This window comes from Strix aluco, chromosome 4 (assembly GCF_031877795.1).
Source record: "Strix aluco isolate bStrAlu1 chromosome 4, bStrAlu1.hap1, whole genome shotgun sequence".
Lineage (NCBI taxonomy): Eukaryota > Metazoa > Chordata > Aves > Strigiformes > Strigidae > Strix > Strix aluco.
The window spans coordinates 11,037,667-11,052,914 of NC_133934.1; the positions used below are offsets into that span (position 1 = coordinate 11,037,667).

The window sequence follows — 15,248 nt, forward strand, 5'->3', positions numbered from 1 at the left end:
TGAAGAAATTTGAGTGGGTGGGTTTTCATGTCTGGTACACTGGGAAAATATTGTTTAAGAAAAAAGCTGAATACTTGCTGGAATAAGTATAAATGTTTTAGACAAATGCTGCATCTAAAGCCAGTGACTGAAATTTTTAGCTATCTTTGTGGGATTTCATCTCTTAAATGCTCTCATTATATACCTTTATTCTTCAATACTACACTATTTTTCAGAATACAAAGGAAACCCATGCTTTCTCTGTCTTGTCACATATTTATTATCCTCAAATATTGCATTTTAAAGTATTGTCTTTTATATATGTGAACATTTCAAGTATAATGAACTTGGCATTGCAAAGCTTTCAAAATAATACTGTAACCTGTGAATGTTTTGCTTCCACCATCTTTAATCCAAGCCATTAACTGAAGGTCCCTGGGTGCTGCGAATTCATTCAAACAGTTCTGTTTGACTAAAGGAACAGCATTAGAACTTTTCTATGGTTTCTATTATGATCTTTTAATCCATTGTTGATGATAACATAAGGGCACAGTAATTTGAGGTACTTTCAAAACCTGTCTTGCGCATGTACATGGCAAGATACCTCTACTAGCATCAGTGATTGTACAATGACCCAATACACAGTTATATTTGCTGGTGTAGCAGTCCACTTAGTCATAAAGACATTTCTTTTTTATCACAGAAAGAACTGTACTGTATTTTAATTCAAACATACTGTATGAATGCAAACCCACTTCTTCCAGTGCTACAGGTGCCCACATGTTCTGTACAATATGTTTCCTCTTGAATGCCTCAGTTCCGTAGCAAGAAATGGAGTTAAAGAGTCCGGATCAATTGTTTAAATATTTTTTAGTTTATTGGTAGTGAATGTAGGTGATGATACTCTCTTTCTACTGTTAGCTATGTATGCTGAGCAATCGACTCAGCAACTTCAGAGAAATGTGTCTAATTCTAATGGCAAGCTGAAAAGTGTTCATAAATGCGGCAACAATTCTGAATTGTATTACTAGATGGAAAAAACCATGTTGGGGTGAATCATTTAATTCTGGTTTAAATAATTTGCCTTTGTTATAAATAACTTCATAAAGATTGATTAGCGTGGCTGAATTAGACTGCTTGCATTTGTAGGAGGAAAGCGTTTCCATTGTTATCATAGCTTTGTACTACAGATCAAGGTAAGGGATTCTTTGGAGTTGTATGATGTGGGAATGCCTTAATGGTCTTAAGTATAATAGACTGCATTTATTGTTATTATGGACCTTGAAATACCATGACAGGATAGAGGTTCAAAAATATGATTCAGATTTCCGTATTTCTGAGACTGCTAGATTCTGGAGGCACCTAGGTTTAGTACATTTGGTCTAAGAAGTTCTAATGGGTCCTATACAGAGTTTCTCATGAATGCTTAAGAAATTCTGTGGCATGATCTAGTGGATGCAGTTTCAGAGCTATGTATGTAGGTCCTTTTCTCAGGAGCTGCTTAGGTGCTTTGAGTTAAAGGATCGTAAATGAGATGCACATTCAGTGTTGTGAGGTGGAACCAAAGGACAGCACATACCTTCACAGAATGGTGAGCTGAAGAGCTCGTCATTATCTTGATTGTCTTTCTGGTACTGTAAAACAAAGTACTGTAGGAAAAACGGGGCTGAAGAGGTTGTCTAGCTGAAGCCTCTGCCCTGAGGTTAGGATGTACTTCTGTGTGTGTGTCTGACAGGTGTTTGTTTAGCATGTTCTGCAATGAGAATCCTTAATCCACTTTAAATCATTCGAAGTCCTTTGCTATTCTTACATTTAGAACATATTTCCTAACAGTTTCCTAACAGTTGTGGTCTTTCTCGCTATGATTTAGGCCCGTTATTTAAATCTGTTGCTCCTTCCTAGTTCATTGTAACAGCTTAGATAGAAACTTCTAACTCTTACTTGTAATGTCTTCATGCTCTCCTTCAAACATTTGGATTTTCTCAGTTGAGTAGAACTCTGTCACAGCTGTCCTGTTTTCTGAATGATAGTTAAACCATGAGGTTGATTTTTGGGGGACAATGGGATAGGGAATACCACTATTTCTGTTCTTAGTTGCCAACCCTTCCAAGTGAACTGAGTGGTCTGAATCCCAAGACTGCTATTTAGAGAAGCTAAGTTGAGAGCTGGAATGGGTTTGCAGAAGTGCTTAGGGACCCTCGGCAATCCCTGCAGAAGGCATTTCATGCAGGCTTTATGCATCATATTTCAGAAACTTTTGTCCCTTCCCATTAGCTACAGGGAAGCTGATTGCCTAGGCATTCCCAGGAGCCAGGCCCAACTTTGGGCATTTCAACACTCAAATTTCTGTACTGAGAGGTCTGATCTCCCTGTATTTCTGTGCTGCAGGGTCTGGCATTACAAAAATCAATAGTTGAATGGGAAAATAGGTTAACAAATATCCTCCCACGGAAGCAGTGTGCTTTAATATTGTTAAGTTTTGTGACTCTTAAATTATCTTCTCGGGGGTTTTTTGTCTGTGTGGTTCCATTTTTTCCATATTCCACAGGAGCAAATTTATCACCATTGCAAAAGACACTCCTGCTATCTGACAACCTCTGTGCTTGTAATGCCAAACCTACGCAATGCTTGATGGGAAATGTTCTGAGAGGATGAATTAAGGAATAAACATTAAAAAAATGCTGTGGATTGGAATTCAGCTGAAATGTCAGCTGAATGCTGATTATGAACATTGTAGCTCTATTAAATTGTTCTTAGGTAGGTATGGAGTCAAGGTAGGGAGATAAAAAGAAAGAGTAAAATTAAGTATATAACAGTTGATGGGTGCTGAAATGAACTCAGTTGTCTGACAGCTTAGCTTTTATGATGGAAAAATAGACTTTCTTTCATGCATTTTTAAAATTGTTATTGTGAACCTATACAGCCTAGTACTTCTATTCCAAGCTTAGGAGTAAGCTTTCAAGGAACTAATTGAGAGCAGTGAGAAAGAAGAATCTGGGCCATACTGTGTTGGTGGTTGTTGCTTAGGTTGAAAATAATTATAATTCACAATTTTTTTTTTCGGGAAATGTGTTGTCACCTCTTCAGAGTAGGAAGACTAGGTATACTATGATCCTTTTATTGAGCTAGTAAAGGACGTGGGCTGAACAGTGTCCACCATAAATCTCTCATACTTCACAAGGCTAAATGCTGTAATAGAAGAGCATTATTATAACAAGAAACTGATTAAGAAAACTCTGCCATAATATGGCATGCTCTTTCTTGATTGTGTTTTATAAGTGCACTCAAAATAATTCTGTAGGGGAAGAAAAATAGGTCAGAAAAAGTTAGCTGATTAAAATATGTATTGCATTTACAAGCTAACCTTGGCCTTAGTGACTATCTGAATTACTAGGGGCTGGACAGGAGGGAAAAAAACCAAACCTCGCTGTGGTGAAAACATGTGCTAGTGAATGATCCAAATGCTGCTGCTTCATACTCGGGGCTGAGTAGATCCAGAAGGTTCCTGTTGCCTGTCTTGGGGGTGATGGAAGGTCATAAGTCCATGCCACTGTGACCCTCTAGTACTTTTCTGTATTCCTGATTTGCTTCCCCATACCTTCTTTGACACTGAAATTTGGGGAAATTACATATCCTGACCTTCTAGAACACAAAGGTGAGGAACCTCTTTTGCAAACATAGGGATTATTTCAGCTTTTTTCTTTTTTTCTATTAAGGAAACACATTATGTGGCCTTCATTCTTGGCCAGTATAGATCCTGAGCTTCAGATTCATCAAGATTTTTGGAGTAAATGTATGTAAAGCATCTTTGAAGCTATATTTTTCAAAAAACAGACACTGAGTTTCCTGGTACAGGAAAATGGTAATGATTCTAGCTTAACACTTTTTGCATTTTTAAGGATGGGAAGCTGGGCTGGAGTGGCACTACAGCATGGAAAGATGAATAATAGCTAGAAGTAGTTAGATCCTCTGTGATTCTTTTGGACATGCTAAACAGGCATCTCTGTAGAGCAATATTTGAAAAGTCAGTGTGCTTGAATGCATTTCTAATTTTGAGTGATTCTACTACTTCTGAAATTGACTGTTAGAGAGACAGGAGGCATTTCCAAATACAGTGAAATCTGTAGAGCAAGTAAGCATTTTTAAGCATCCCTGTCAGCTTTTATGTATTGCAGATAGTACCATTTGTATAGTAGAAAATATATGAAGTCACTTTGACAATTGAAGAGTAACAAACTTAGGGAAGTTTTAAAGGGCAATTATACAGCACCAGGAAGTCTTCTATTACATTTACATGAAAAAACCTCCTGGTGTACTTGCAGTATTTCTCCTGTTAATCAGTAGCTCTAGATTTTGGATGCTCTTTTAACTAAGGTATCTGTTTTCAAAGGAGGAGATGGAAATATTGCTTGGCTGAGTGGATCAAAGTACTTCATAGTAAAGGTAGCTTTAATTCAACAAGAAGCAAGAATTAGCTGCAGAGCATAGTGTTTTCTTCTGTCCTGACTCTTTGTCAGCAAATCTAATAGCCCAGACCTGCAGAGTTTGTGACCTACTCTCTGAAGGCAAAGTAGAGGCTGGGCAGTAAGAAGTGATCACTTGGTAAATGCAGTGCAGTGTTGCGTGTGTCTGCTCACTGGCCATGTAATGATAGGTGACAGGATTTGAAAATGTAAACTGGCTGGGTTCAGCTTATAGCATGTATTCCAGCTTCCATCTCATTTGTTCTTTTTTTTTCATGGCTCTTTTTTGTAGCACATGTGCTGTAAACTGCTTATTTTTGAAGAGTGGGTATAAAGAAATGACTATGAAGTTAGAAAAATGTTTCAAACAGTGGTTGTCTTCATTGAGCTACATCAGACATTTGAGTCTAGTCATATGTAAGAATGCAAAATATTCTGCAGCTTATTTTATTTTTGTCACATTTTAGTATCTTCTTCCTCTTACACATTGAGGAAAGTAGAACAGAAATAACTCTTGATGAGCTACTCATTTTTAACAAAGACTTGAGCAAGTCAGCCACACAGAGCTGGATGGCAGGGGAAACTGAAAAAATTATTCTTAACAATCCCTTGTAAGATGAAAAGACTGATGGAAGGGAACATCTGTCTCCTGCTGGATGCTTTATATGTTCAGAAATTTATCTTGCTAACTTGCTTTTTCCATTCCTACAAGTGTTATCCTAGGATTCATAAATGAGAAATAAACCAGTGTATATGGTAACAGTAAAGAAGAAGGAAGAAAATATCTAGGTCGATCTCTGTTGACATGTGTTTATATGACGCAGTTCAAAGCTTCAATAAAATTCCATGAGAGATTTGACTATGTAAATATTTGTTAGTTGCCAGATTTGAAAGTGAAGAAAATGCCACAGGTCAAATCCTGAAGCATTAACATAGTTCTTTTAAATGAACTCCAATGGGAAAACTTCAACTTGGCCATAAATGGATTGGAATATCTTATTGTTTTAAATCTCCTTTCCTGTCCTGTGTGCTTTCCACAAATCCTAAAAATGTTGCTTAAAAATCCATGTTTCCTTTCTGCTGAATTGCATTAAGTTTTTGAGGGAGAAAAAAAACCAACCCCACACTAGTTTTAGGATGAAGCTGCAATTAGCATAAAGCTGTAGTCTTTCTTCAAAGTAAGGTAAGGCTTTCAGCTGCATAAAGTGCATTCTGATATGTTTAATAATGCAGAGACAGGATGCTCTGAGATGAGGAAAAGGAAAATCAGTTAAAGTGAAAATATAAGTAAATCAGCTAGTTCAGGGCTGTCCTAATTTTGTATTTATTTTTATCATCAGTCTTGTTAAAAACAAAATTTCAGACAACGTTTTTAGTGGTTAAGTCCTCACCAGAGTATGTAAAGGTTCTACAATCTGGTCTCATTTGTTAAAATACAAGATTAGTTTCTCAGTATGGTATGCTTGAAAATTGTTTTGGTAGCCTTGGATTACCCTACATATGCTTTTGTGTACACAAAGACTACAAAACTAAAGGTTCTGGTTCAGTTGCACACTTCTGAAATAGGTGCTTATTATTTTTTTAATCCATTGTCCTCATTAAGGGAAATAATCTGTGGGTTTTATTTATTTTATAAAAGTGTAGGAATAATTTTATAAGCTTGGAAATTATTAGATTTGGAAAAAAATTGTATAAATATATACTTTATACAGGGGAAAAAATTAAGAAATTGCCATTTTCTTTAGGTTCCTAGGTCATGCGGTTTTCTTAGATATTTGAGATTGCTATTTATCTTACAGAATTTCTTCATGTTGCATAAGAATTATGGTAATTTTTGGATGCTATGTTAAAAACAGCTTTCAGAGAAGTGTCTCACCTGTTCAGAGACTATTCATCAGTTTAGAAGAGAGTGTTAATTTTATACCTGATCCCTAACACCCAGCAGCACATGGCACAGCTGCCCTGTCACCAGTGGCAGGGTTACTCATAAGCACAGCCTCCTACCTTATTTCTTTTAAGTACCATTTACTTGCACAAGAAGCTCTCTCAAAAATATTCATGTGAGGAAGTAAATGCCACTCATCTTGATTAAGGCGCTCACAGTGACAACAGTAGAGACAAGACATTCGTGGCTGGATAGGGATAATGCTAACCGAACAGGTAGGTATAATGCTGATTAATCTGCTGGTTAAATAAAGAAGGGATGTGTGTATGTAGACAAACCACACTACATGCGTACCACTGTAGGTTTCCAAGTTGCCAGCTCTTGTTTCCTCAAACTTCCATATCTAATACTGTACGTGGGACAGCTTCCTGCTGATCTGAATAGGGCTGGGGAAAGGAGACTGACTGTGCCATCTGACATGGCCTCGGTAAAGCTTTCCTGGCTGTAACACTTGGAACGGTATTTCACAGGAACCAGCTATGACCTGGATTCAAACCCCATGGAAGCTAGATCCTTCACCTGCCCTTCACCTTCCCCCAGTTCATGCATGTCTAAAGCTGGGTGGTAGACTACTGAAGTGTGAAGTGTACAGTTTGTCCCATTAACTTTAATAGGTTTTGGATCCAGCCTGATGACATTTTAATGAACACTTTAAACTCTGTGGTTGCCAAAGCTACGTTATGGATTGCAAAGGCAACTCCCCTCTCAGTTTTCATTGCCATTTGACTTCTCAGTTCAAGACAACTATCTCTGTGAGTAAGGTAGTATTCACCCCAAACAGGGAGGCCAGTATCCTGAAGTTTTATAGAAGGCATCCTTTCTGAAGAAAAAACCCAACAAAATTAGATTATAGTGCCACAATTTCAGGATACAGAATTTAGCAGAAAAAGAAATAGTGCTTAAATGAAGAATGACTTGTAATTCTTATTGAAATTTTTCTTGATGTTTCAGAATCATCTACTAAAAATGCTGATGCACAGCAGATATCTAATCATAGCAACAAGTATTTAGATTTAATGTGAATATCTGTCTTTGAAAGCAGGTGGTGCTTCTGTCATGGCAGCTTCTGGGTCGTTGAAAGTATATAGAGGGCACAGTCTACAAGCTGGTAAGTGTAAGTGCTTCCGAGGTGTGTGTGTGCATGTAAATTTAAATTAATTTAAGCTTAAATTGTTTTAAACGTCATAAAATGTTAAAGGTAATACATTACTTGATTCTCTATTGTCAGACTTATGCATTTCTTTGGGTTTTTTGCATTGCAGGGTTTTAGTTAGAAAGGCATTGACAGATGGGATAAGTTTAGAAGAGGCAGTGACAGATGAGATAAGTGTCAGAGCATAGGCAGTAATCTTATTCACAGCAGTAATATGCTGCCAGCACTTTAACAAAGGGCACCCACCAAAAAAAACCACCTCGGGCCATGAGAAATCCTGTACCCTAGCAATGACATGGTGGGAAAAAAAACCTACCACATTTAAAGATACTTCTTCGTGATAATAGAGAAAGAGCCAACACCATCAGATAAAATGATGAGTGTTTGTCATTCAGAATTAATCCCAATATGTTCATTCTATGGACATAGCTTTTTAGCTTGCCTTGTTTGAACTAGGATGGAGACTGAGATCGTGAGAGAACCTGGGTGTCTTTTTTCAGCTTAGTGCTCTGGAAGCACTGGTGATGCTGTGCAATGTGGCTTCTTGCAAAGATGATGATTTGCACTTGGAAAGCAAAGTTATCTTTGGAAGGGCTAGTTTAAGCATTTTCTTCAGAGCTTTGTTAGAAATCAAGAAGTTATCCATCATGCTGGAGGTGGAATTTTAACAAGAGTCTTCCAGATGCTCCCAGGATCACCCACACAGTTCTCCCTGATTCATGCATTCAACACAGCTTTGCTCCCACATTGATGTACAGCAAAACATACTGTTGACTTCAGTGCCCTTCAGTGTGAATACTTGTACAAATGTCCTAACGTTTATTTCCTTAGTGTTACACTCATTAGAAAATGCTGGCATCACCACTACAGAAAAGACAACACTAACCACTGTTTATACTTTCTGAGATTATTCAGTGTGATTATTCCAGTTAGAAGGTTACAAGTCAAAACCAGAAAATCATATGCTTTGTTTTCATTGTACAAATTCTAAATCCAAAACCATGGACGGTATTCCTGTATTCTAGGTCCTAAAGGTGGTTATGAGATGCTAGCACTTCCTGCAGAACCTGGAACTCCTACTAGCTCTGAGGAACCTGGTGAGTAAAGATCTTGGGAGCCGGTTGCATTAGAAGACACTAACATCTTCTGTTTCTTTTTCTATTTCCTTTTTTTTTTTTTTGTGATCTCTTCTATATGTTTATTTTTGAGGTGGTGCCCTTTGACATGTCAACTTTACATACATGCTCACACACACTTATCTTGGGGCTCTGTTTATGGTGTTGGTTTTCTTTCTGCATTATTTATTGCACGTTTATGAGAATGGTGCCTACATAGGGTAGAAAATATGAATAACTAACACTTGCTCAAAGAAAGGCTAGAACACAAGTTTCAAATATAATTTTCTTCCCTCCTCAATTATGCTATCTTTTCCTTTCTTTTATACCTCATTTCAGTGCCACTGCATTTTCTTTTACTCCTCACCTCTTATTTTCTTAACTATATTTTTTCTTCCTACCTGTTGCCCCTTTCTTTTCAAGCAATCATGATTCTTTCAGAATTTTGTAACTGTGCATTTTGGTCTGTTTTACTCTCAAATCCTCTTTCCATAATGATCTCAAATACTGGTCCTCTGACCTCTCTTGTAAGCATCTTTTACCTCTGTTCACCCAGAATGGACTGCTGAAAGCATTGTCTTTGTCCAAGGCTCTCTGTGTGTGCCTTGTTTTCTTAGTAGGAGCTTTGACTGTCTTGTGCTTTTCAAATAAACATTTCTCTTCAAACAAATATAAGCCAGTTTTTAGTGTCTAATGAGTTGAGTTTTTTTATTTGAAGAAAAAATGAAAAGCCAAGTATTTCTATGTTTAGAAAGAAAACACAGTTTCTATTAAAACAGCACTGACTAAACAACAGAAGACTTTTCCTTTCCTTCCATTCCAGTTTGCCCAACTTTGTTATTGTTTTTTTCCTTTGAGAAGAATATTTGACTGTTGCCAGGGGTTTCTTTGTTCTGTGTGTTTTGATTTTCTTGGACAAAGCCTTACCAATTAATATGTTATTCTCCTTGTGTGTTTTTTCAGTTTTTAGGAAAATCTCTTGCCTTGTCTGCATCAGGTATGACATTCAGCTTCCTGAAACCTTTCAACTAGCTCTATAGAGCAGTTTGCTAGTTTTCATGCTAGCTAGCTTTGAGGACACCTCACTTAAACTCCTGCTACGTCACTTTAACAACGTATAGAAAGACTTCAAAAATTATCTTTGCCTTCATGACTGCTCATGACTCTGTATCAGTCCTTAATATTGTCATTTGCTTACAACTTTAACTATTTGGGATGCAGGTTTTCAATGCTATGGTTCTGCTGAATCCCTTTTGACACAATCAGGCAAAAATCTTTGAAATACATTAGACAGAATAATTGAGAATAATTTTTGAGAGTGATGTTTGATGAAGATATAGAAATTTCTCTGTTTAATTTCTTTTTTTTTTCCTTTTTGTTTTGTTTCTAACACCTGGCTTTGGAACAACAACTTGAAGTCTGACCATCAGAAAAGTGTTTGGTTACTTCGTGGATGTTCCTATGTTTTCTTTATGAAAATCTGTCAGAAAATTGGCCAACTTTCCAGGCTTTTAAAATTTTGATTTAATTTGAATGAGTTAAATAGCTTAAACCTGGAGAGGTTCCATTATCCATTAGCTTCTGACAACTCTTACTGTTGTCTGACATTGTATGAACTATCTCTGGTACTCATAATACAGTCCAAGAAGAAAAAGTTCCCCTTAATGGTTATTCACAGCTGCTGTTGGTTGGTTATAAGAGGTCATTCTCTCCCCTGCTGTAAAAAACCTTGATCACCTACTGCCTCTCCCTTCACATCTCAACAGTGTCTGAATGGGCAGAAAAGAAAAGCAGTGATCTGGACAAATAAAATTTCAATATGAGTTTATGCGGGGACAAGGAAGGGCTGAATGGAAGGACTTCAGGAAAATGCAGAACCTGAAAGTGATACCGTGTTTCCTCTGCACTCCTTTGTCCCGAATTGACTTAACAGCAGAAAGTGTTTAAGGGTAAGAACTTCAACTGGACTGGACAGGCAGGTGATTTCTAGCCTGCTGAGTAAGACAGAGAATGTAACTCAAAGCCTTGCCTAAACAGACAGAGAATACAGGTTTGTATTTGAGTCTCCTATAACCCTGGTAATTCTGGGAATTCCCTTGATATTCATGGATTGAAAAACTAGATGTAGGTGCCTGATGTCAGGAGGGGGTTGAGGACTGAAATGCCTGGTTGGCAAGTGAATGGAACCTTCTACCTTCTCTCTTAGTTTCACTTCTGACAAGATTTGAATAATTGAAAGTAGGGCTAGAAGAGGTCTTGAGAATTTGTCCAGTAGACAAAAAAGTTGTCTGTAAGTCAGAATCACTTTATAGAAAACTGTTTCCTAGTAGATGTTAGTCTATCTCTTTTTTAGAAATTATAGATGCAGAAATTCTTCAGCCTCTGTGGAATTTCCTCTAGTGTTCTTGTGATGTTTATTATAAGAAAGGTTTTCCCACTGTCTAATCTTCTACTTTTTTCCTGCAATTGAAGCCTTTTATTACTTGGTCTGTCCCCACTTGGCATCATTCCTGTCTTTTTCAACTCAGTACAGGGAAGCTGTCAATATTGTCTCTTCAAGCTTGTCTTCCTCATGCTTGAAACAGTTCTTCAGTCCCTGTTTTCAGGACATACTTTCTGAACTTCTAGTGATTTTTGTTGCTCTCTTGGGGATCATATAATAGCCCACATCTTCCTAGAACAGATTGCTTCCTCTAAGGCTTTACTAACCTGAGTTAGAGCTGAAAGCCTTGTTGAGGTAGTGTTGCATACATTGATTCTGTTTGAAAATTTCTGTGTAGTATTTGCTTTCTGTCACAACACAGTGAGATCATTGCCTGTGGTCTGTGGCGTGTGCATAGATCCTGACTTGATCAGTCTCTCAGGATCTTTTCTGTAGAATCCTTAGTCTTCTCCATGTCCCATCTACAACTGAGGAATGTACTGTTTGGCAAGCTGAGTTATTGCTGCTGAATGTTTGCTTTCAGAACATTTGATAGAACATTACGTTTTTATGAAATGTATCATTGGTCATTGCAAACAGTGTCTATAATAACATGTTACTTATTTTAGAAGGGGCAGTAGGTTATTCAGCTGATATCCCTGCATCAGATCGACCCCATGGTGAGACAGCCACCTATGTTAATATTCCTGTCAGCCCTACTTCCAAAAAACAACTTCATTACATGGAACTGGAACTTCAAGAACCTAGCACAAGCATAAGAGGTAAGGAAGTCTACTATTTAAACAGCAAAGGAAGCATTAATGCAGACCGTATTGGGAATCTTAGTTTCTCATCTACACATAGGCTCTTGCTAACAGAGGAATTGAACCCTGGTACGTTTGTGAGGCAGTTCTTGTAATTGTCAACTCTTTTGGAAAAGATTTTTAAGTATTGAAGTTCTATAAAATGTTGCATCCCTCTGACAGGTGCATTGTATATGTACTCCTTCTAAAGTGAACATTTCTGTGTCTGTGGTGTTTGACAGACAGTAATTTGCTTCGTGTTCTCAAGATTTTCATTGCACATATTAGGACTACACTTGCTTAATTTTTCCTGCTTGGCTTCAGGAACAGGGCTGTGGGTGTAGGTGTACAGGGCTTGCTCCTGAAGATACTGACTCTGGAGCCATGCAGCAAATGCCTAAGGATAGAACACAGTGTTCTTTTATCTGCTCTCCATGAGGATATGTGAAAGTGCTACAGAGAGGAAGCCAGCCCAAGTATTTGATTTTTTAAAAATATTTTATTCTTTTGTTTGGATCTGGATATTTTACTTCTAATGCTTAACTAGGACATAAATATGCATTATAGCTACCATGTATTGTCATTCAGAGATGCGTTCCTCCTTACAGAAAGCTCCTAATCAGGATCTGGCATTTACTTCACATTTGGTATTAATGGATTTTCCATGTATAGTTTTCAGCTATTGAGATTTTAATTTTTATACTTTCAATTTCAGCAAGTTTATGAATTTTGAAATGGTAGCACTTTTCCTATTTTTAAAAAATGTTTATATCGCTGTAGTTAAGTAATTCTAAGCTTCTCCCATACTTTAATGTAGTTCTCTATATAACACCCTGTTGAGATGTAGAAGTGATGTTTTATCTTCATTTTGAAGGCAGTGAACCAAGTCATTAAGAATGAAAAGCTGAATTCCATAAACTGACATTAAACTTTCCTAAATGTCAATTACCCTCCCAAGCTCAACTTGTATAACTTCGAAGGTGCCTTCAATGACCATAAATATTTTATTTTTTCATACTAAAGTTTTCCCAGCCTCTGGAGATGTATGTCTCCACCCATAAAGAACTGTTCTGCTCCTGAACAGACCGAGCAGCTTTTATCTCCCTTGCTGCCAATTATTGGACTAAATTGTCATTCTGTCTGAGGCTGAAGTGGTTGATCAGGTAAATGTTCACATAATGCCTGATTCAGACCAAGAAGAATCCCTTCCAACTGCCCTACCAATGGTGTTTTCTTTTCAAATAACAGATGTTATTAATTTACTTACTAGTAGCCTACTGATGAAGCCTCCCAGAAGTGGGAGAGCTGAGTTCAATTTTGTCTTCTACTGGGAGGAGTAGTAGTGGAGATTCAAACCTGGGGCAGAAGTACAAGTGGTTCATTTGCTCATTTGAAGAAAAACAGATAGCTAAAGTACGTAGATAACAAAGCGTTTGAGGGTTATTTTTTAGCTGTCATTATCATCTTACTCCCATTATAGAGCTTGGTTAAGACAAGACCAAGATCATCTAGGAAATCTGTGGAAGAACTGTCTCAGTAGCTTAATCCTTGGTCAGTTTTACCCAGGAATATATGAGGGCTATAGTCTTTTACAGGATTTCATTTGGTATTTCAGGGAGTGGATCATCCCGGTATGCACAGATTGACATTGCAGCCACCGAGACAGCCCACAAAGTGGGAACGCAGCATGCTCAGTGCCGGGAGGAACGCTTGCAGGAGCTAGAGCAGAAGAAGAAAGGGGCTCAGCAGTGACCTGTCTAGGAAAGAACTTTTTGCTCACCATAAGTTGGTACTAATTTATCTTTCAAAAGATTCACATTTATTGTAAAAGATACTCATACAAAAAGCTGTCGTTGCTTATTGCATTTATACCAGATTCATTCCAATGTCTTGATTCCTAATTGGAAAACTGGTAGCATGAGGGGGGTGTGTGGTCTTTCTTTTTATTTTAATTTGGTTGCAAAGTCCACATTTTTTTTTCATATGCAATGACAGACGTAAGTTACCTTTTTCTATAATTCTAAAGTCCTGGAAGAACCTGGAACTAATTCCAGTGTTTATTAAATGGTGGCATTTTCTCTCAAAATAAAGAACTTGTATGTGTGCAGATAAGGGAACGTGAGGTCTGTGTGTGTGGTATGTGTACACATATGTTTGCATGTGTGCTTATGTATGTTTGTATCCAAGCACACATTACTGATAAAATATATGTATATATCTGAGTGTACAAAATACGTAAAACCTCTATTAATATGTTAATGGACTCTTACAAAAGCAAGAAAATTCAGTGCCTGATTTTTTGCAGGCACAGTTTTGTTCAATTTATATGCTTATTTATGGATATGCTTAACTTTACATATGGGTAATTCAGTTTTATACCTCACCAAGAGTTCTGTAGCTTTGGCTAAAATTGCTCAGCTTTAAAAGCTGCAGTGTCAGGGTTCCATAAGTGTATGAATACAGACAAGAGCACACACAAACAAGTTATTTAATTATGCCTATAAACCAAAGTAATGTGAAGGGACATTTTAGGTGCTTCTGTTCTTAAAACCCCTGTTCTAGACACCATAAGCTTTGATTTCATAGTTGCTGAGTACCTGTAATTCTTAGCAGTTTTCCTGGAGCTGAACATACGTACCACTTTGAAAATCAAGTCTCACATTTCTCAGAATATCTTAAAATCAGGGTACTCAAAAGAAACATTAACTTTTGAAAATTGAGTCCTTTATTTATATCTCCAAAACTATGCCAAATGTAAACCAGCATCAAAATCAGATCATCCACTTTGAAGATAAAACTTCTATTGAATAATTATCTGCTGTCTCTAGATAACATAAAACCAGTTCTCTGTAAGAGAATGATGTCTTCAGAGATGCTACAGAATTGAGGCACAACAGGATGTTATGTAATATAGGTTTATCCACAAGTATTTGACATCTTGCTTTTGTACAGTGAGATTGTGATTCAAAACTTGACTTAGTTTCTTGTGTTGCATTGTCTATGTAATTCTTGTGTCCTATGTATTTGTCCTGATACAAAATGTTATTTAAATAAAATGTTACAGCAGTGAAACTACACTAACAAAGCAGTGTACTTAAGAAAAAACCCAAACTTTTGGCCTGCAATAACATATCAGCTTTGGCTTCCAGAAGTTATCAGGAGTGATATCTTGGGTATTATGGTTTTTTGACTGTGTCCTCTTAAAATACAATATCACAGCCCTATTCTGTTTTTCAGATATACATTATAATTCATATTGGTGAGTGAACGTTTTCTGCTAGTGAGGGTTTCACTAAGTGATTAGAAGAAGAGATAGGTGTTTGTTTTTGAGGCAGAATTTAGCCTATAAATTTGTCTGAATGTAGCCT

The 15,248-nt window shown here is 37.2% G+C and overlaps 1 protein-coding gene across 1 annotated transcript in view; it reads left to right on the forward strand.

Moving 5' to 3' along the window:
• Window positions 1-14,965, forward strand: part of DOK7 (docking protein 7) — a 71,991-nt gene extending 57,026 nt beyond the window's left edge. Inside the window, exons 9-12 of the mRNA XM_074822015.1 lie at window positions 7,430-7,495; window positions 8,566-8,637; window positions 11,707-11,859; window positions 13,496-14,965. Of these exons, the coding sequence (XP_074678116.1) occupies window positions 7,430-7,495; window positions 8,566-8,637; window positions 11,707-11,859; window positions 13,496-13,632 (428 nt within the window). The 3' untranslated portion in view covers window positions 13,633-14,965. The remainder of the gene's footprint in view (window positions 1-7,429; window positions 7,496-8,565; window positions 8,638-11,706; window positions 11,860-13,495) is intronic.
• Window positions 14,966-15,248: the final 283 nt, after the last annotated feature.